This window comes from Apodemus sylvaticus, chromosome 12 (genome assembly GCF_947179515.1).
Source record: "Apodemus sylvaticus chromosome 12, mApoSyl1.1, whole genome shotgun sequence".
Taxonomy (NCBI): domain Eukaryota; kingdom Metazoa; phylum Chordata; class Mammalia; order Rodentia; family Muridae; genus Apodemus; species Apodemus sylvaticus.
In genome coordinates, this window is record NC_067483.1 from 13972097 (window position 1) to 13995204 (window position 23108).

The window sequence follows — 23108 nt, forward strand, 5'->3', positions numbered from 1 at the left end:
CATCAGCTGCTGTTGTTATTCCTTGGGTACTGTAAAGTATAAGTCAGTTTTTGAGTCAAGACTTCTCATTGGACTCACCAGTTTGTCCAGATTGGCTGGCCATCAAGATCCAGATATCTTCTTGTCTCCACTTACCCAGCCCTATGATTAAAAGTGAGTGCCATGAGAATAGGCTTATTTTGTGGAGGTTCAGAAACCCAGACTCGGGTTTCCATGCTCACACACCAAGCTTATAGGACAGAGATCCCCACAATGACAAAACACCAGGTTTTCACTTCCAAATGTTATGCTCTGCCAAGTGGCACCATCTTTACCTTGATTCCAAAAGACAGCTTCAAAAGAGGAGGAAACACTGGCTTTATCACTTCTTTTCATATTCCTATCAAAAAAAAAGTTTCATATTTGCATAATTAACTAGAACAAAGCCAGAGCCATTACCTAGCAAGATCTTTTTAAATAACAAAGCAAAAACGACCAATTAAGTATAGAGGCTCATTTTAAAACAACTTAAGAGATGATAAGGAACATTCACACCTGATTAAATCCTGAAGGTGAAGGGAGATGGTTCAGCCAAGCACCCTGAGTGTGTATTGAACGAAATTTGTGATGTCTGTTTTCAAGTTAGTTCTCAGGTCGCTGAAAGTGAAGCGATGTTTAATGTCATATTAATGCTGCAGGGAGCATTCATGTCCGCTTGGCCACCATCAGCGCTGTAATCTTTGGAAACTGCTTGTGCTCCTGCAAACACTTTTAGGGAAGCTATAAAATGAAGTGGTTTTTTTTTTTTTTTGAAGTATTCAATGGAGTCTACAGTCGGTATTCTAATTATTCATTCAGGCCGGAAATAAAATACCTTTTGGAATGCTCCTTCCAACCCTAGACAGGCTGCATCCAATCGAAGTCCCACTGCAAAAGTGGAGTCTTAGCACAGAATCTCTACATAATCTACACTTTATCCTCCCCTCCTTACATTTATCTTTTTCAGGGCAAACAATACTGGCTTTCTTTCCTTCAAAGATCACTTGCCTGTAACTCAGATAATCATCACTGATACAAACAGATCAAACTCAGAAGCTGCTTGGAGAATTGGCCCCTTGCGTTGCCATGGTGACCGTGAGTACAACACTCCCCAGCCCCACCTCCAAAGTCACTGCCCTTTATCTGAATTGCATGAGCACAAGGCATTTTGGTTATCTTATACCTTTTCCCATTACTGTCTTCCTAGTCTTGAAAATTACCCTCAAGCCCATTTCCTTTTCAAACACCGTTAAAAACAAACCAGCCATGTTTAAGGCATCTCTGCTTCACAGGACACTTCTGGAATGCTGTCTCATTTTCTACCGAAGCTTCTTACCTCCACTTTCCTACATTCCGTGTGGAATTCAACACTGACATTTCCTTCTTTTTTAAAACAACTGCTTTATCTGGAGTTTTCATTGAAAACCTTGGCATTAAAGAGTTCCTTCGACTTGAAATCACCTGTAAGTGCCATCGTTTATGAATACAGTGTCAGTTGTCTTTTTGAGTTTTACTTTTGTCTCTGCCACCAGCCACCAGTACAGGTTTCTATGTCAAGTTAATATCACTATAGGGAAAACTAGAACTGAAGCTGTCAAGTGAGGCTAGGGTGGTATTATTTATTGTGTTCTATGAGAGTTTGTTATTGTTTCGTCAGGCTATGTACATTCCAAGGGTACCCATGCATACATTTTGCAGGCTGAACTCTATTAAGTCATGGTCATTTCTTAGCTGTCCCTTTAAGATGCCACACTCCACACTCTATGGGAAACAGGGATAACTGCTATTGACCATTCTCTTCATATTCAAGATTCACTTTACTGTGGTAGCCATGCTTCTGAAGTCTGTTTTTTGTTTTTGTTTTTGTTCTTGTTTTCTTTTTGTTTTTGTTCTTGTTTTGTTTTTGTTTTTGTATGAGCTTAAAAGACAGCTCAAACAATAAATGAATTTTATGCAAGCATGAAGACCTGAATTCAGTTGCCTGGAAACCTATTATCGTTCCCACAACAAAGGAAGCACAGACAGTCAAAGGAATGCTGCTCATCTAGCAGGGTTGGTGAGTTCCTTGTTCAGGCAGAGACTCTGTTCCAAAAACTGGGTTGGAGAGTAATTGAGGAGGAAGCTGAACATTGATCTCTGGCATTCATGACCAGATAACACACACACACACACACACACACACACAAACATACACACACACACACACACACACACACACAATGCATGCATGCATGTGTGCACACTCACATGATGTTTTATCTTCCACCAATAGAGGAGTGTAACTAGTCAGTGAGTATTCATGCAGTTTTCGACTACTTTCTTGCCAACAGAAGTGCATTGCAGGATTAGATGCATGATTTATACCTTTGTAAAGACACACTCTCATCTGTGAAATAACAGTTATGAAGGCAAATGAACACTAAAAAAATGTGGATGGGAAGATTTTCTACAGCAAGACCCTACATGTTAGAATACCTGCATAAACACATACAAGTACTGAAAGCAAAAGTAAATATAGCAATGTTTAATTAATTTTTATGAAAACAGAAAAACATTGTTTTAGTGTGTTTCAGTAATAACTTTAAATATCTATCCATACTTTGTTTTTCTTCAAAGTTCTCAATGACCTCATTAAAGTTGATTTCACTTGTTCATGTTCAAATAAAACTACAGATTGTATTACACTAAGAAGATATTTTCTACTTATTTTCCATAAAACAGTTTTTTTCCTGTAAAAACCCCTAGATAAAAAAAGAACTTGGGAAGATTTCTCAACACAAGGGCAAGTTTGGAAAGCAAATCATTTTTATAATAAACTCCCCAAATTATTGTACTGTTCATGTCTGACTTTGCTAGGATCAATTCCAGTGATTCAAAAATATCCAAGTACTCAAAAATCCTTACAGAAAATATTTTTTAACATACTCCATGGTTCAATAATATTAAAAAAAAAAAACTTTAGTGCCTAAAACTTGATATTTCAGGACAGGATTTCATACTGAAACTATTTTCTAGTCCCAGAGTGTGAGTTATTAGTAATGTCTTGTAGAAGTGTTTGAAGGGTGGTCATGCTAGTGACTTTCCATTCCAGAAGGTTAGAACCATTATAACTTGAATCCAAAAGGACATTAAGCATTGTTTTAATAAAAAAGGATTGAACATTAATATTTAGACATTGCATACTATTTCAATTCTTCTAATCATGTTTGCTACACTTTATAACATGGAGGAATTTTAAGACATGAAAACGGGGCTAGAGAGATGGCTCAGCAGTTAAGAGCACTGACTGATCTTCTGAAGGTCAATTATATTATATTATTAAATATATATATGTATATATATAATTGATAATGTATACTTTGATTTCAAAATATATTTTAATTCAGAATTTATTATAGGTATAATCTCGAGTTTAGTAGAAAGAAGCTGAAGAAAATCATCAAGGGTTTGCAATGTGTTGAGCTCTTTTGACTCTAGTGGTGACACCAGAGTATGTATACATTCAGATTACAGATGGTAGTCAAAATCATACAAATGAAAGGGAAAACCTGCTTTCTTACTCTTTTTTTAAAGAATTATTTATTTTGTATATATCAGTACACTGTAGCTATCTTCAGACACACCAAAAGAGGTGCCAGTTCCCATTGCTGATGATTGTGAGCCATCAAGTGGCTGGTAGGAATGAACTCAGAACCTCTGGAAAAACAGACAGTGCTCTTAACCACTAAGTCATCTGTTTAGCCCTTTCTTAATCTTGAAAACAAACACATTCATTTGATTTTTAATGGATCCAGTAGAATATACACAGTTGTTTATATTAAATGTTCTTTAGGGTATAACATTCACTAAATGTTAAGAAATAAAATAAACATGTTTGAGTATCATTTATGTTTTGTTAAAAATTAACAGTGATTTTATGGTGTTTGTGTTTGTGTGTGTGTGTGTGTGTGTGTGTGTGTGTGAACCTTTGATGATGAAGTGTTATTTCATTAACATTCCTTACAATATATTTATTTGTTATTTATTATTTTATTTACTTACAATTCTGCCATTGAACTCCCTCCTGGTTACCCCTCCCACAGTTCCATATCCCATTTCTCCTTGCCCTGTCTCTGAGAGAATGCACCCCTACCACAAAGCCTCCCTCCTTCCTGGGGCCTCAACTCTTGAGAATTAGGCACTTCTTATCTCACTGAAGCAAGACCAGACAGCCTTCTGCTATATTTGTTTTGGGGGCCTCTCACTAGCTTCTGTGTGCTCCTGGTTGGTGCCTTAGTCTCTGAGCTGCCAGGAGTCTGTGTTAGTTGAGACTACTGTGGTTGCTTTCCTCTTGCATTTCTTCCATCCTTCACCTAATTCAACCACAGGGAGCCCCAACTTCAGTCCAAAGATTTGGTGTAAGTATCTATTTCTGTCACAGTCAGCTATTGATGGGCCCTCTCCAAGGACAGTCATGTTTGAATCCAGTCTGTAAGCACACAATAGCATCAGTAATAGTGTCATACCTTGGTGACTCTTCGTGAGATGGACCCCAAGTTTGGCCTGTCACTTCATCGCCTTTTCCTTCTACAGTTTTATCCCTGAAGTTCTTTAAGACAGGAAAAATTCAAGGTCAGGAATGTTGACTGTGAGTTGGCAACTAGGACCCTGGAATTGAGTCCCTGTCTATCTTTTGTAGGTTGATTCTACAAGTTCGCTTTCACCACTGTTGGGCATTTCATCTATTATTCCCATTAAATCCTGAGAGTCTCTTAACTTCCACATCTCTGTAATTTCTAAGAGGATCTGCCTAACTCCAAACACCTGATGTTTGGTGTTTCCATATATTCTGCTGGCCCTTTGGAATTCTCTTCAATCTACTTGGCACCCATACCTGATCCTGTTCACCTTATACCTTTACCCTTACCCTTCCCTCTCCTACCCAATTCCCTCTCTCCTCTGCCTCCTTTTAATATTTTCTTCTCCCTTCTAAGTAGAATTGAAGCATCATCACTTAAACTTTCTGTTTGTTAAACTCCTTAAGTTTTCTGTGTTCTATAGGAGAAATGTGTACATTTTTGGCTAATATCCATCTATTAGTGAGTATATACCATGCATATTCTTTTGGGTCTGAGTTACCTCAGCTCAGGGTGGTATTTTCAAGTTCCATCCATTTGTCTGCAAAATTCTTGATGTCCTCTTCTTAATAGTTGAATAGTATTCCATTGTGTAAATTAACCACATTTCCTGTATCCATTCTCCCATTAATGGGCATATGGGTTGTTTCTACCATCTACCTATTACAACTAAGGCCACTATGAACAAAATAGAGCAAACGATTCTGTGGTATGGTGGGACATCTTTTGGTATGGCTGGGTGTCCCAAATTTCTGAGGAACCACCATAGTGATTTCCATAGTGGTTGTACCAGTTAACAATCCCACCAGCAATAGAGCAATGTTCCTCTTTCTCTACATCCTAGCCAACATGTGCTGTCACCTGAGTTTTGGACCTTCGCTATGCTGATTTGTGTAAACTGAAATCTAAGGATCACTTTGATTTACATTTTCCTGATGACTAAGGACTTTGAAGTTATCTTTAAGTGTTTCTTGGCCATTAAAGATTCTTCTGTTGTGAATTCTCTGTTTAGTTCCATATCCCATATTTTGATTAGGTTAGGTAAGTTTTTGAGGGTTAGATTCTTGAGTTTTTTATATATTTTAATATTAGCCCTCTATTGTATGTGGGGTTAGTGAAGATTTGTTTTTTCAATATGTAGGGTTTTTTTTCCAATTTGTCCTATTTGCTATAACTTTTGCCATACAAAAGCTTTTCAATTTCACAAGGGTCCATTTATAAGTTTTTGATCTTAAACCTGAGCCATTGGAGTTTTGCCAATGAGTTGGAGGCTCTTTCACACTACTTCACACTCTTTCTCTTCTGTTCAATTCACTGCTTCTGGTTTTATGTTGTGGTCCTTGACCTACTTGGACTTCAGATTTGTGAAACAAGGTAAATATGAGTATATTTTCATTTTTCTCCATTCAGACTACCAGTGGAAAAACAAAAATCAGGATTGCAAAAACAAATTTTAGTAATTAAAGAATTTCTGGTGGAATCACCATCCCTGACCTCAAGTTGTACTACAGAGTGATATAGATAAAAATTGCATGGTGTTGGTACAGTGAAAGACATGTTGGTCAATGGAATAGAACTGAAAAATAAGAAATAAACTAACAGGCTTTTGGACACTTGATCTTTGACAAAGAATCCAAGAATATACATGGAAAAAGGAAAGTTATCACATTTCATTACATAAATATTTGATTTTTAGGTGAGCAGACATTCAGAATGGAACATGTGACATAAATAAGAAATAGAAACTGAAGATAGAAAGATGGATCAACAACTAACAGGAAACAGCAATTGCTGTTTTTTTCACAGAGCCTACATTTAATTCCCAGGACCTCCATGGTGATTTCAGCCATCTAAGTGATAATAACACTCATGGGATCTATCACTCTCTCTGTCTTTTTACATATTGGACATGCATGTGCTGTTCATAAAATAAAATAAATAATACAACTTGAAATAATTAAAAGAGAAACCAGGGCTGGGAAAATAGCTTAGTTGAAAATTGATTGCATTATAAGCATGTGGCCCTGAGTTTGATCTTCAGAGCACACATTAAAAATTCAAGTGTAGTGGTATGTCCTTGAAGTTCCACTGTTCAGGAAAGGAGATGGAGTGACCCATGACCTGGCTGGGCCAAGCAACCTAGCCTCATCTGTAAGCCCCAGGGCAATAATAGACTCTGCTAAGAAAGAAAGAAAGAAAGAAACAAAGAAAGAAAGAAAGAAAGAAAGAAAGAAAGAAAGAAAGAAAGAAAGAAAGAAAGAAAGAAAGAAAGAAAGAGAGAAAGAGAGAGAGAAAGAGAGAGAGAAAGAGAGAGAGAAAGAGAGAGAGAGAAGGAGAGGAGGGAAGGATGAAAGAAAGGGAGGGAGGAAAGGAGGAAGAAAGGAATAAAGGAATAAAGTAAGAAAGAAAGTGGAGGGCTCCTTAGTAAGGACATTTGACGTTGAGTTCTATCCTTTATATGTACCCACAACTATATGCTTCTCTCTCTGCCTCTGCCTCTGCCTCTGCCTCTTTCTCTCTCTCTCTCTCTCTTTCTCTCTCTCTCTCTCTCTCTCTCTCTCTCTCTCTCTCTCTCTCTCTCTGTCTCTCTGTCTCTCTTTCTCAAACACACACACACACACACAAACACTGATTTGCATATACATGGACATGGGAACAAAAAGAGAAAGAATAAAAAAAAGAATCAGAAATGGACTCAAGGACTCCCTTGCTTTTGTTTTTATTCTTTTTCTTGCAGTCAGTTCCTTTTAATTATATTATTTCAATGCACAACATTGCAAACTAAATAAATTTACCTGCATTTCAAAATCACATGTTACAGAAATAATACAACCATCTCTTATAAGCACCTACTTTGGTCCAAGGACAGTTTGAAGGATTTTAACTAGATCAGAATGCAGATAACCTTGTAATTGGATATATTTTTATCCCCACTTTGCAGATAAGAAAATTGAGATGTGATATAAGAATTTCTTCAGGAAAGGGTAGCTCTATAATTTATGTGGTAAATCTCCTTTTTGTTGTTGATATGATTTTCAAGCACCAATTTATTGCCTTTCTTTAAGATTAGGACTCATGAGACAACAAGGCTTAGTCTGTCTTCAGTTACCTGGGGCCTTTGGTGATATAGTATCAGGTAGTGTTTGAGCTTGGATATCTTTGATATGGTAGTTTATGCAATGGTCAAACAGAAACCCACTTCCTGCATTAGCTAAGGAAAGAGGAAAAACCATAAAGTTATAAGAAGGAGCCCAAGTCTGATATATAAAGGCTCCAGTTACTTAGGAGCCTATCTTTTCCTCATCCTTGGTTTAAAACTAATTATTCTCATTCTTTGTGCATAGAAAATTATCACATGTCACTGGGTAATGACAAGAGTGACTTGTTTAGGAGCTTTTCTTCTACTGATATATATGAAATATTATTTAGAATTTTTTTCTCATCTTTTTTGTTTTCATTGATAATTGAAGGTGATTGTACATACTCTGAAGTTGTTTTAGGGTGAAAATGAGAAAAATTCTACTTTGGTATTTACATAACATCACTTCTAGCTCTCTCTTAATATGTATGGGTACTGTCAAAACCACCATAATTACTATAAGCACTATTACTGTCACCATCAGCGCCATCTCCACCACCATCCTTTATACTTTGCTAGAACCATCATGATAGTTACTGTGATTATTGTCAATATACCACCATCAGGACTGCTAAAATCACTACAGCCACTATTACCACCTACCCCTTCAAATATGACATTGCTCACTCATCTTATTACTGAAAAAATTATCTGACAAAAAAAACTCAATAAAAGAAGGTTTTATGATTGTGACTCATAGTTTCAGGGTACAGTTTGTCATAGTGGGGGAGGCATGCTGACAAGAGCTGGAAGTAGCAGGTTATGTTTCATAAGTAATCAGGAAACAAAGTAATGAAGGAATGCTACTGCTCAACTCACTTTCCTCTTTGTATTGAGTTAAGGACTCCAGTCATTACTCACCTTTAGGCTGTCTTCTCACTTCAATTAATCCAATCTAGTCCTTAGAATTTTAAACTGCTGTTGGCAGTCCAGTGCTACAGGGAGTTGAAAAGTATCCTCTCCACATTGATGGAGACATATAAAGCCTTTCACTAAACATTCTGAAGATTCTGTACCTGCAACACACTGACAATGGCCTTCTTGCTCACATCTGTTTTGTTTTTGTTTTGTTTTGTTTTGTTTTGTTTTGTTTTGTTTTGTTTTGCTGCAGCTCCTTCTGAAGTCACATTTGCCACTGATGTTGGGAAAGGCCCCACTGAGCTCCATGTCCAGTCTCCTTCTCCTCTGAATGACAACCAATGGCATTACATCCGGGCAGAAAGAAACCTTAAGAAAACCTCATTGCAGGTGGACAACCTTCCATGGAGTATGAGAGAGACCTTAGATGGAGGCCATTTCAAACTTCCGCTGAATAGCCAATTATTTGTAGGTAGGAGATATCATAAATCATATATTACGCAAAATACCTGTAAAACAGCTTTCTGTTCTAGCTCAAGGACAACTTCTAGTATTTTACACATAGCAAGCAAAAATATGGTGTTTTTTTCACCATAAATTTAAATTTATAAATTGTTTTACTCTAGCTTTATGGCCATTGCAGTAAAGTTTGTGCTACTCTTAAGCAAATTTAGTTGCTATCTCAGACTATTTTGTTATCATTTCTCCTTGTGTTTATTGTTTTCTAGCTCATATGGAGTTTTATAATTTTGATCATTGTACTAGAAATTTATAGTATAGGTATAGATATTCCAGTTCATCACTCTTATAACTATTACTTATAACTACTTATACTATTATACTTAACTATTGTTAACAATGTGATCAAAACTAAGCAACTTCAGTTTTCCATAGTAAACACTGGAAAGTATACTGACTGGTTTTATGTCATCACATTACAAGCTAGAGTCACTTGAAAGAGAGACTCTCAATTGAGAAAATGCCCCTAAATACTTTGCCTGTATATAAATCTACAGAGCATTTTCTTAATTAGTGTTTGATGTTAGGGGATTGGAGATGTACACTACCTCCAACTGAAGAAATACTGGGATTGCATCCTTTCAGTACTATGCCTGGTTTAAGCATTGCTTGTGATTAAACCCAACAGTTCATGTACAGGATGTAAGTATTCTATAAAATGGGCTATATTCCTAACTTTGACAATTGTGAAGTATTGGGATATTTTGATACTCTACAAAAACACAATAATAAGAATAGAGTTGCCTTGATTTTGCACAGAGAAGCAGCCTGGTCTCTAAGGAGAAGCCTTCAGTTGCTCATTCCCTCAGTGAGACTCAGCACTAGCACCAGTATGTTCTCTGAAAAGGAGGTCAATGATAGTATTGGGAAAGAATAGAAGCAGAAGTCAGGGTCTGAACATTTTCCTTCCTTTATTTCCCCATTTCCTCCTCACTTCTCCTTCCCTCATTAGCACCATCAATAGTCATGGAAAGCTCATTCTTTCCAGGCATCCTTGGCTGATAGTGGGGGTGAAGATATCAATAAAGAAAAGTAATTTCTTTTCATGATATTCTTTTGTATGTGTGTCAATGTGTATACATCATGTGTGTGCATGTGTGTGTGTGTGTGTGTGTGTGTGTGTGTGTGATATGGGGAGTATTTTAGATATTTTAGTCCAATTCTAAAAATTAGGCCTATCTCAGCACTGTAAATAAGAAAACAATAATTTGAAAAAATGAGTTGCAGAACTGTTAAATCAAAGCAAATCTTTAAATACAAGTGAGGGTTTTAAAGGTTGATGTTGCATTATGCTATAATAGCTAAAGGTGCATACTTATGTGTAAACCTTGAAGTTGGATGTTTAGACAGACCTTTACATAAGTTACAGATTAATCATGGTATATAACTTTCTTCACCTTTGTTTTCAAACAATACCCGGAATCTATAGTTCACTACCAGCCATGCAGCTCTATCTCCATTCCATGGACATTTCTTAGTAGCTTCCTTTATGTTTGCTCTAATGTAATTTTTGAATCTGAACATACTATCACTAAAAATATATTGCTAAATGAAAAGGGATATTAGAATATGAGTTTTTATTATTTATCAAACATGTCTTCACAATGGTTTTAGGGTTTTAATTCTATGAAGAGGCACTGTGACCACCTTTTATGACAACATTCAGTTGGAATTAGCTTACAGGTACAGAGGTTCAGTCAATTATTATCAAGCCAGCAGTAGGGCAGCATACAGGCAAGCATAGTACATACATGAGGACATGAGAGTTTTACAGCTTCATCTGCAAGCTGCTAGCAGAATTCTGGCTCCCAGGCAGCTATGATGAAGAACTTAAACCCTCTGCTCACAGAGACAAACCTACTCTAACAGGGCCATAGCTTTTAGTTCCACTTCCTGGGCCAAAGATATACAAACCATCCCAACAGTATTTTACATACACAAAATAACTAAGATTGGGTGATTTAAAACCTTCTTATGTTTATGCGTCCTTTTCTTAATTGATGACTACAGTAAGTAATGTGATTTCCTACCAAACATTTTTAATTAAAAAAATTAAATATAACTGTCTTAGTTCTATTTAACCCTTGTATTTTATTTTTTCAGGAAAGATTACAACTTATCAATATTTAATAGCTTTTTTGGTGGTATCAGTTCAAGTATTTTTACAATTTTCATCAAATATACTCTATTTCAATGTATAATTTATATTCATTCAGTACTGATGAATTTTATGGCTAAAGAAGAATCTAAAGTACTGATATTTATACAAGCTCATATATATCTGTCTATTATAAGAAGAGATGTCAGATGAACTTTGTGCAAGTTAAAAATGAAGAGAGTCAGAATTTTATTACCAGACATTTAAATTAACCACAAATCCAGTGAGTTGTAAAAGCATGTAGATTGGACTGGAAGAGGCAGCCTGATAGATTTGTAGCCAAGATGAGTCCAAGAGCATGTCTATTTTTCTTATGCTTCCCTCTCAAGTGAAATTGCTGTCCTTTATTTGGTTTGTCTAGATGAAAAGGGGGGGGGGGAACACTGGTAGAGGTCATCAACATCATACCCTGACTATTTTCTGTTTTTTTTTTATTTTTTATAAAGAAATATCACATTTATTATTAAGAAATGAAACAAAATTTATCTGTAGCAGATTAGGAGATCAGCTTAAAATTCTTCTACTTTTCATATTTTTCCTTTGAGTGAAAACAGATTTTCTTTTCTCATATAATATATCCAGATTACAGTTTCCCCTCCCTCTATACCTCCAAGTCACTCCTCCTCTCCCCACCCATATGTATCTACACCCTTTCTGCCTCTCACTAGAAAACAAACTGATTTATAAATGATAACAAGAAAATTAAATATAATAAGATAAAATTAAATATAATAAGATAAAACTAACTTATCAGATTTGGACAAAAAAACAAACAAAAAGGAATAGAAGGTACAAGAAACAAAGAACCACTTAGGCAGTCCATAAAAACACTAAACTGGAGGGCATACTATGTATGGAAAGGATCTATAGGATAAAAAGAGAGAAGATTAGATTAGATTAGATTAGATTAGATAGATAAATAGATATACAGATACATAGATCGATAGTACATATATGGATAGAAAGGAAGGAAGGAAAGCAAGAAGGAAAGGAGAAAGGAAGGAAAGGAGGAAGGAAGGAGAAAAGGACATGACACAACATTATAAGATGAGAAACCTACAAAGATACAGTTGAGCTGGTTTTCTATTAACAGTCTACAGCTGGGCATGCAGTCTTCTCTTAAAAGTAGCTTATTCTCACAGTGAGACTATCTTGGAAGAAAGAAAGTTTGTGGTTACAAGTGGTTATCAATTGGAGATTCCTTCTGGGTTAGGGCTGGGCACGTGTTCACCTTTCAGCTTTCAGACTCCACCTAGTACAGGCCCTGTGAATGGCATCAGTCTCTTTGTGTTCATAGGTGTGTTACTCCTGCTGTGTTTAGAAGACCTTGTTTACTCAGTGTCCTCCATCCCATCTGGCTCTTATATAGCCTGTTTTGTTTGTTTGTTTTTTTAATGTGTCACTGTTTCAAGCTTTGTGAAAAGTATATTTACAATTGTCATCAGCCCAAAGGCATCTGAAATCCCAACATGTCCATATTTGGTTAATTCATCTGAACCATATGAATAGATGAGTATTTTGCTTAGTCATTTCACTAGTTTCCTGTTCAGTTGCTGTGATAAAATAAACCAACAAAAACAGGAGAGAAGAAAGGACTTAATCAGTTTAAAATTCTAGGTTAAAATTCACTAATATGTAGAGAAAGGAACTTCTTACATCTACAGTCCAGAACAGAGAGGGAGTAAATACCTGAATGTTTACTCTCAGCTCACCTCCTCCTCTTTTATAGAGTCCAGGATCTACAACCAATGATTAGTGGCGCCTACATTTATGTTATATCCCCACACAGGGATTAAGTTAATCAAGCTTATCCCCCACTTTTAGGCATGCCTACAGGCCAGCCTAATCTGATCAGTCTCTCACTGAGAATCTTTTAACAGATAACTCTAAGTTGTTTCAAATTGGCAAAATTAACCATCAGCCCAAATGAAGAATTGTGTTCCCCATCACTCAAGAATGTGGAGATACTACATGCTTACTTTTGGTAAGCAGCAGAAATTGTCATTATTTTAGTGTGTGCCTTGATTGGAATATATTGAGTATGACATTACTTAAGTACTGATATAGATGTGTTTGTTAAGATACCTTTGGCAAAGGGAGGATTTTTAAATCAAAGAAGAGTGTCTTGCAGCTATTTGTTCATTCAACTGTGTTCACGTGTGATTTCTATTTACCAGGCACAGGCTGCATCTTATTAAATTAGATGTACTTCCTGGCACGGCCTTGTTTCTTCAGTGTCATAGCTTAAAAAGTGCTGATCAATAAGTCATTGCTTGATAGATTCCCTGAAAGCATCAAGAGGACAGAGAGTTATATCAAGAACATTCCTTGATAATTTTGTTCTTTATTCCTGAGTCAAGGTCTCTTGTTGAACCCATGACTTGGCTGATGTAGTTAGCCTAATTTTGTCCTGGAGCATGTTGCTTTTGTCTCCTTAGTGAGGAATACAGGTGGCTACCGTGACAAACCTCCCATCTACTATGTGAGTGCTAGAGGTCTGAAATTCAGATTTCACCCTTATACTGTGAATTAGTATTCTCGATGTGACTTTGGTAGAGAAGTAGCTGGCATAAGGATACAATTGTCTTTGTCAATGAATAGAAATACAGTTCAAGACTGACAGGGATCTACTCCCTGCATGCCTCATCCTTGTGTGCATAGAACAGCCCATTGGGAAGAGTCTCTTACTTTACTAGGTGAGCGTGGCATCATTTCAGATATACTGCAGCTGTACAGTGAACACTTGTGAAGATGAGTCTATGAGTCTCATTTCTCCTTGGAACCTTAATCAGGAGGCAGAGGGAGATGTATGCCAGTGCTATGACTCCCTGTCCCTTTTTTATTAATCCAGGAAAGCAGCCAATAGAAATGGTGCCATCCACATTTAGTGTGAATCTTCACACCTTAATTCACATAACCTAGAAACTATGTTATACACATGTCAGAGGTCTGTCTCCCATGGAATTCTAGATCTGTCAAATTAATAATTAAGACTTACTGTGACAGATATTAAGCTTCTGTCAGCTATTTACTCGCTTAGGGCAAAATAATTCACATAGTGAATAAATTTCCCAATATTCAAAGGCAGAAGAAAAGAGAGGAGGGATGGAAGAATTAGGACAAAGGAATAATGGAGAGAGAGAAAGACATACAATGAGATGAAACATAGCAATGGAAAAACCATTGATGTATTATACTAATTTTTGTTAAATTGGTCATATTTAGCCCATTCAGTGATGACTGCAAGGGAGCTAAAGGAAACTGTGGGAAGTACAGACTCCTGTGCTTCTGCAGGGATATAGACATTAAGCCCAATCTCCAGAGACGATACACATTTGTCAGTTAGTTCTTCTTCATAAAATAGGGTAAGATGAGTTGAGAGTAAACTTGCAGGTATTCATTTTCTCTCTGTTCTCACTGTAGATGTGAGGAGTTGCTTCAAGTTACAGCCTTTAATTTATACAATGATAGATTCTACCCTGGAATTCAGAACTGAATAAGCACCTTCTTCCCTGTTGCTTTTGCTGGACTATGTATCACAAATACTGAACAGGACACAAGGGAAATGACTAAGCAAAACATTTACTCTCACTTTCATTCATTCATTCATTCATTCATTCATTTGTTGATGAAATGAGTTAAACGAAAATGGAAATATTGACCCTGCAATTCGCTATTGGCAGATGACATTTGCAAATGTACCTATTATTGAATACTAAACTGGGAGATAGATATAAAGCGGCATTCAAAGATCATCTCCTCCAGAATTTTTTCCCTTTCCAGTTTCATCAAGACAAACTCAATAAAGCACAGTAATTTCTAATAAGACTCACTCGAAAGAGAAGCATAATAGAAGTGGGTATGTTGCTTAGACTAACCTTGACTACAACTCTATCAAGGTGTCAATTCCAATAACATGCACATGCTTGCACACCTCATTGTATTGGTGATCAATTTAAACATATGGTGATAGAAATTCGGCTGGACATGAAGGTAGTACCTTTAAGGCATTGATTCATACTCAATCCATGGAAACACTGTCCTAATTAATTTACTCTAAACCTATACCAAATTGAGATATGCTCTACCAAATTACTTCTAGCTAAACTTATCCAACCAGCAGTTTTTGTTGTCAAGAAGATTGATGTCAGGAGCCAAAAGGATAATGAATGTATGTATATTTCTCAAAATTGAAAACGATGTCAGAGAGAAGTAGAAGAAGGTTGATTTTCTTTGTTGTGATATTAACCTTAATTATTTATCATAGCCACTTAGCTCTTAGTGGTGGTAATCCTCTGCAGTGTTACCAGTCACCAGATCTTATGTCATCACCTCACTTACATGGAGAGTTTATCTGACTCCTAATCATAGCCAAGATGATCTTTCTGAAATTGTTTTCCCCACTTTGTGGACTAAAGGGTAGCAACACAACTTTCTGGTCATCTGAGAATTCGATGAACTTGGAAAGTCTAGTATAACACAAGCATGCTTGTAATGGCTATACTTAAAAATAATGGAATTATTTTGGGTCTCAAGGAACTCTCAGATAAAGATTGAGACTTTAAAGAAGACTGCAAACTACTCTAAGACTAAAGCTATGGTTTTTGTTCTTCTAACGTGATAGTAAATGGTTTTGTGAATTTTCCCTGGAAGATATAAATAATGAGCTTGTCTATTCATCCTAGGCAGGGCAAACATGACAAAGCAAAGAAGCAGATTCACTTAAGTCTCCCTTACTGAGACAGAGAGTTTACTGTTTCTTATATGCTTATGGATGAGGCATGTTCACAACAACATGCAGGGCCCAGGTAGCTGCCTCACTGACAACTCACTCTGGCCTAGACTATGATTTAAACATCTGCTTTGCTCAGGTCTCTGAACCTCTTATACACACCTTGGGGGTGGGGATTGGGGAAAAGAGGATATTCTGTTCGAATTATTGTTAAAACTTTTAAAACCTCTGCAAGAAGCTTATGAATACTTTGTGAATAGTGTGATTTGGTTTGTTACTGGTCCTAATAAGCCTCTCTAAGAAGGAATGTTATAATTTGGAAAGATAGATACTCATCAGCTGAATATTGGCAACATGGAAGTGTAAGCTCAATAAACCCTTTCCTCCCCATGACTTGCTTCTTGGTCATGATGTTTGTACAGGAATAGAAACCCTGACTAAGACAGTTTCCTTTTTGTACTTTGGACCTAAGAACTCTGCACAGTCATTTCTGAGCCTGCCAGGATTTTTGTGGCCTTGATGGTGTTGCTCTCATGAGGAAGCTCATATGAAGGGTAATTTCATCTTAATCATAAGCACAAGGGAATATGTTGCAGCTTGTCTCTGTGGTTCACTGAAAGGCTTTCTTTGAAATTTTCCAGAAAGGATAATCTGACTCTATCGCTTTTGTTTCAGATAAAAGTCACTATATGCCACATAAAAACTCATATTTTATTCATGTTCAGAGACCATGGTTGTAAAAAGTCTGATTTTTAATCGTTTTAAGAAGAGCTATGTTTCCCTTTCAGTTTCTGCCTCTCAAGGCAATTTTTCTTTGAAACTGGGTCTCATGTATAAAAAATTGACCTTGAAGATGATACATAGCCAAAGATTACCTTCACCTTTTAATTCTAACCTTATATCTTGAGTGCTGAGACTATTATTGTACAGTGACATGTATTGTTCATTCAGTGATATGGGGAATTCAACTCAGGGCTTTATGAATGCCTTGCAACCACTCTACCAACTGAATCATATCCCTGACCCTCACGTCCAGTTTCCTTAACTTTATTTGTCTCACTGGAAACTTAGGAAAAATCTAGCAGAGCTTACAATAGCATTACATCTAAGTGTTACCACAAAGATGTTACTCTTCTAAAATAAGGTATTACAGGTACAGATGAAATTTTTCTTTGGATGAGCTTCATTGGGAAGGTAATAGCATCAAGACCACAAAATTCTGACAGGCCCAGAAATGAGTGTGAGAGCTAGTTGGTCCAAAGAACCAAAAGGAAGCATCTTCTTGTAGATTTCCAAGGAGACAGAGATAAGTCTTACACCAAATGCCCTACTCTACATGTTAGATATCATCAGTATCAAGGCTATCTAATCTCTTGGCTGTATGGAAGGGACATCCATTGTTTGCAGCTAAAAGGGGAAGAGGAAAAGCTGTGACCACTGTTGGCTCTCTTATTGTGTCCAGGGATAGAGTCCATAGCCTTACATGTCCTGATTTTGGGTGGTGGGGTTAGCAGCTAGAAACTTTGTGATCAATCATTTACATCTATGCATTACAGCTATGATAACTTTGATGTTTGTACTTTATTCTGCACCATTAGGAGGAACATCATCAAGACAAAAAGGCTTTCTTGGATGCATTCGTTCTCTACAACTGAATGGGCAAAAAATAGATCTGGAGGAGAGGGCAAAGGTCACATCTGGCGTCAGACCTGGCTGTCCAGGTCACTGCAGCAGCTATGGAAACAACTGCCACAATGGGGGAAAGTGTGTGGAGAAGCAGAGTGGATACTCCTGTGACTGTACCAACTCAGCATATGAAGGGCCTTTCTGCCAGAAAGGTAAGATGGACATACATGACACTAGTGAACGTGGTTTTGTAGCTTCAAAATACTATGGTCAATGATCCTGTGCCCTTAGGCAGCCCACACCATTGCTTCTACATGAAATGCTCTATTACCCACATGCCATGTTTAAGCCAGTTTTACCTAGGCCTTCAGGCAATCTATACCATTTCTCCTATGTGTGGAACTGTAGCACCCACATGACATTTTCAAAACAATAATCTTCATGCCATCAAACAGTACCTACACTTATCCTTTATATTCTCAGGCAGTTTTCCTATGTGTAGACTCTATTTAGCTCATCAAGAAGTCATTTCCACATATTGGGCTTATGTACTTTCTGACGGTGCAGTTGCATTTAGTAATAACTGAAAATGGGCACATCTTCCTGGCTGAATGATCAGCTGAAGACAAGTGTAACAAATACTTGTGTTTAGAGGCATACTAACATTTCTAGTTTGGATTATGTGCTTGCTGTTCCTATGGAGATTGGGATATAAGTCCTTATGAAAACAAAATAGTGGAACAATCTTTACAACCTACAGAGGATTAAACCATGCATGCATCAGAACTTGAAATAAATAAGAGTCCCCATCTCAATAACACTTCACTGAGAACAAAAGTTGACAAATTTTCTATTTCATTTATTTATTTGGGGGTGAATACAGACACTGCAGGTATTACACATGTTGTGGTTAAGGGAAAACTTGTGGCAGTTGACCTTCCCATTCTGCTTTGTGGTCCCATGGATCAAACCCAGGTCCTTGGATGTAATAAAAAGCACTTAATCATCTTGCTAATCATTTTGCAGATAAACATTCATAAACTCCTAGCAGTTACAGTTCTCTACACATAACATGTAGAACATCTAACTAGTCAGTATTCCAACCTGGATGTTGGAAGAACTGAAGAAGCCCCATCCCTACCTGTGGATCTATTGATATTTGCTAACTATATGATAGTAGTTCAAGAAGAGCCAGTTTCTTAATATGTATGACCATTGACATTTTCCTATTCTCCCTTGGATGGATGTACATGTATGCCAATAAAGCCATCACTAAGTAGACTCAGTTTTTGAAAAATAAATAAATAAATACATAAATAACACAAAGTTAGAAGGGAATACGTGGGGAAAAGATTATATATATGCTTTCTGCTGCTCTGACAAATGTCAAGATCAAAAGTAACTCAGGGAGGCAGGGACTTAATTGGTTTGCAGGTCACAATATATTTTCAGGGGGAAATAATTCAGGAGCTCAAGGTGGGAGAGAAAGTAAAGTCTATTCATGAATATTGCAATATATGTTTGCTCTTCTTGGTTTGCTCCCCTTGTTTCTTTGCACAGCCCAGGGTCACTTGCCTATACATTGCCCACAGAGGGACTAGCCTGTTTCATTTCTCTGGCTCTACAATCTGTAATGCATGTAGTACCTCTCCTAGACTCAGGCCAGCTCTGCCTCATTACTGCTACTTATCTTGGCTGATGTCCTCAAGTCCACAAATCTCTGAAAGAATGAAGTCTTTACCATAGTCAAAGACTTCCTGGACCCTCTTTTGTGACTGTGACACTACCACTGTTAGCATTTTGTCTAAACTCTTCCCCACAATTATGTGGCAACATCCCTGTATGCCTAACTCACTATAAAATGTCTGCATGCCTGTTCCACTCAAAATTGCTCTTCTACTGCTCTGTCCCCTTCTCCCTTGCCCCTTCCCCTCTCTCTCCATTCCCCTCCTGCCTCCTTCTCTTTCCACATGCCCATGGCCATCCTCTATTCCTCTACTTCTCTTCTTTACTCTTCCCTTCTCTTCCCTTCTCTTCTCTTCTTTTCTCTCCTCTCCTCTCCTCTTCTCTTCTCTCTGTCTCTGTCTCTCTATCTCTGTCTCTGTCTCTCTCCCTCTGTCCCCCCTCCCCCTCTCTCTCTCTCTCCCTCTCTCCTGTCTTGAAAAGACCAAAACAAAAATAATAATAATAATAAGAAGAAGAAGAAGAAGAAGAAGAAGAAGTAGTCTCCTATAAGCTTGCCTGCAGGACAATCTGATGGACGCATTTCTCTATTGAAGATTCATTTTCAAGGTTATGAAAAGCTAACAAAGACATAATGTATGACATTCTTAAAAAAATAAGAAAATATGTTTTAACCTAATATGAAGACAAGGAGAGATCTCTGGTATCAATCTCTGAAAAGTTGGAGTTCATCCTTTAGAGGTCCCATCATAATAAGGAGCAGATGCAGAGGATCAAACATGACATTAAGATATACAAACAGTATACTGTAGTATCTATAACAAAATCTTCTAATGGTGGAAGGATTTGGACAGTGACTTTACCAACATTTTTTAAGGGACATTATCCAACATTCCATACCCAATCTTTACGTTTAGCCTCAAAATTACAAGTTCCCTTTTCTGAAACATTTCTATTCATTCTGACAATACTGTCGCAACTGTTAAAATCCACTGTTTCCCATTTTGATCCATAAATTAAATAAACAGACATGTCTTTCATAGCCTCTTATGGATCCTACATAATCCTCTGATTTCTATTTCTATCTCTATATTCAAATTAAATGATCCCTTACATAAGCAATGGATGTAGAATGTCCTTCTTAACCATATTTTTGTCTTGACAAGGGCTCAAGGAAAAGTGATGTAGAACTAAAAAGGAGAACCATGTGCCAAGTGAGATTCCCTGAGCACCGGTTGCTTTCTGCTGAGGTGCTCTTCTCTGTTCTGTATTTCAGCATTGTGTATGTCAGCCATGAAGGTTTTAAACATGTAGAATATCAAAACAAAATTAAGGACACACCCTCCTTTACCTGTGTTGGCTCAAATTACCAACTTTCTGTTCCTTGTTATGCTATAACAAGGAATAATTGCTTAACAGGGTTTATAATTTCAGAGATTTCAGGAAACAGCCTTGGTTCTGTTGATTTGGAGTTCATTTTGACAAGGACCCTCATCATGGGTCAATGTGACAATGAAAAATATTTTTTACAACATTCTTACAGAAATGAGACAATGGGATGAGGAAATTCCCAGGTTCCCTTTCCACAAGACTGTAATGTCTTAGATTGTTTGTAAAGACTGAATTTCATTTTTATTTTGCATGGTGGTATAAATTTAAGCCATTGAGTGTGAGAGAGCAAAAGGAGGAAAGAAAAAACATCAGATTCCTTGGAACTGTGAACACAGGTGTTTTAGCTCCCTGACAGGGGTGCTGAGAATGAAACTGAAGTGCTTTCTAGGAGGAAGAGCACTTAACCTCTGACTCATTCCTTGCTCAGCCCCTGTGATGCTCAATCACTCTCAGCAGTGGAACCTTTGATTTCTTTAGTTTGCTGCTTTGATTTAGGGCTTGTTCTTATTTGTGATTCTGATTTCTTTCAATAAAATGATAGAAATATCCTTCTACTTATGTAGCTTATTGATTTTTCATGCTTAAAGACATTATTTACTGTTAGTCTTTTAATGAGATATAATTTAAATTCAAAGTCTCCCTTCCCGCCCTCCCCATTAAAATGTATACTGTCATAGGATAGATCAAGAGAGACGCCTTATGAAAGTATAAAAGGAGGAGGCTGGTGGAAAGACCAGGACTCTTATATGTATGTGAAGGAGAGAGAGCATGCAGCATTTGTGTTGATGTTTGTCTAAACTCCACCCCACACCTACCTGGCAATAGCCAGGTATGCCAAACCCCAGAGATCTGGCCCACAATAAGAAGGGCTATTTGCCCCTCCTCTCTCTCTTTGCTCTCCACTCTCCCACATTCTCTCACCTCTCTTCCCCATGGGCTCTTCCCCCCTCCATGTGGTCATGGCCAGCCTCCACTCCACTCTCTCTATTCTCTCTCTCTCTCTCCCTCTCTCTCTCCCTCTCTCTCTGCCTCTCTCTACTACTAACTCCCATCCCCTATTCTGAATAAACTCTATTCTATACTATGCCTCTGTGTGTGTGGTCTGAAGGGGGGGCTTAAAAGGGGGAGAGTAGAGGGGGTTATGGGAGTGTGGCTCAGCAGCATGGGGGAAGGTGTCCAGGCGGCCCCTTGCCTGACACCTCTGCCCCTGAGGGACCACACACACAAACATAGTATAGAATAGAGTTTATTCAGAGTAGGGGATGGGAGTTAGTGGTAGAGAGAGGCAGAGAGAGAGGAATTGAGAGAGAAGAGAGAGAGAGAGAGAGAGAGAGAGAGAGAGAGAGAGAGAAGAGAGAGAGTGGAGTGGAGGCCAGCCATGACCATGTAGAGGGGGGAAGAGCCCTAGGTGCAGAGAGGTGAGAGAATGTGGGAGAGCTGAGAGCAAAGAGAGAGAGGAGGGGCAAAAGTAGCCCCTCTTATAGTGGGCCAGATCTCTAGGGCGGGGCATACCTGGCTATTGCCAGGTAGGTGTGGGGTGGAGCTTAGACAAAACATCAACAATTTGTCTTCTGGAACTTTGCTTATTGCTTTTAACCTTTTAAGCTAATGATGTGCAATTGTATGTATTTATCTGAGACTTTTAATTTTGATCTTGTAGAGTTAAATGTTATTTCAGGATAAACTTCTCCAGTCCTGCGACTTAGAGAGACACCTCTGCACTCAAAGTGGCCAAAACCCCCACTCCCAACCCCCAACTAGAATGGATTTGAAGGTTCCAAGTTCATAAAAAAAAATTGATTGTGAAAAGGATAAAAGGCTTTTAACAGTGTATTTGAATCTCAAAGGCACAGAGGAAGTTAACAATGACTGGCTTCCCAGAATAAAAGCCTGCTTAAACTTTGTAATCGCCTAGGCCTGGATGAGAAGTGTGTTTCTGTGGTTAGCCCTAGCTTAAATTGACAAAGGCGTTGTAGGTGGGGATGGGGCGCTGGGAGCTGTATTCAATGTGGCCTTGTAAATGTGCCCTGGCTGACCTTCTTTCTGACTGGGTTCGGTCTACCACCCTCTGTGTGTCAAATGTTTTCATTGTCTTAAAAAGGAAAACAAAGTATGCTGTTCTGATTCCTGTTGCTTTCACAGTCTCCATACCAACCCACTTCAGGCCACTACTACCCTTCTATCTCTAAAAGATCCTAACCTGGAATTCTCATATAAATGATCCCTAACACCAGTTGCTTCATTGTATTGTCTCTCTTTAAATAACTTATCTAATTCATTCATATTATCAGGATTTTTTTTCTTTCTACTGTCAAAGCATTTTCAGGATATTCCCTACTTTGTTTGCCTGTTTATCTATTCATGGAC

The 23108-nt window shown here is 37.7% G+C and overlaps 1 protein-coding gene across 3 annotated transcripts in view; it reads left to right on the forward strand.

Annotated features, from left to right (window-relative positions):
* Positions 1 to 23108, forward strand: part of LOC127697246 (contactin-associated protein like 5-3) — an 883854-nt gene that overhangs the window by 741708 nt on the left and 119038 nt on the right. For 2 of the 3 annotated variants that reach the window (XM_052200245.1, XM_052200246.1), the window contains exons 15-18: positions 986 to 1113; positions 1311 to 1481; positions 8885 to 9103; positions 17639 to 17878. In XM_052200245.1, the coding sequence (XP_052056205.1) occupies positions 986 to 1113; positions 1311 to 1481; positions 8885 to 9103; positions 17639 to 17878 (758 nt within the window). Of the gene's footprint in view, positions 1 to 982; positions 1114 to 1310; positions 1482 to 8884; positions 9104 to 17638; positions 17879 to 23108 lie in introns of all 3 variants that reach the window. The other variant, XM_052200247.1, reaches the window with a different exon arrangement.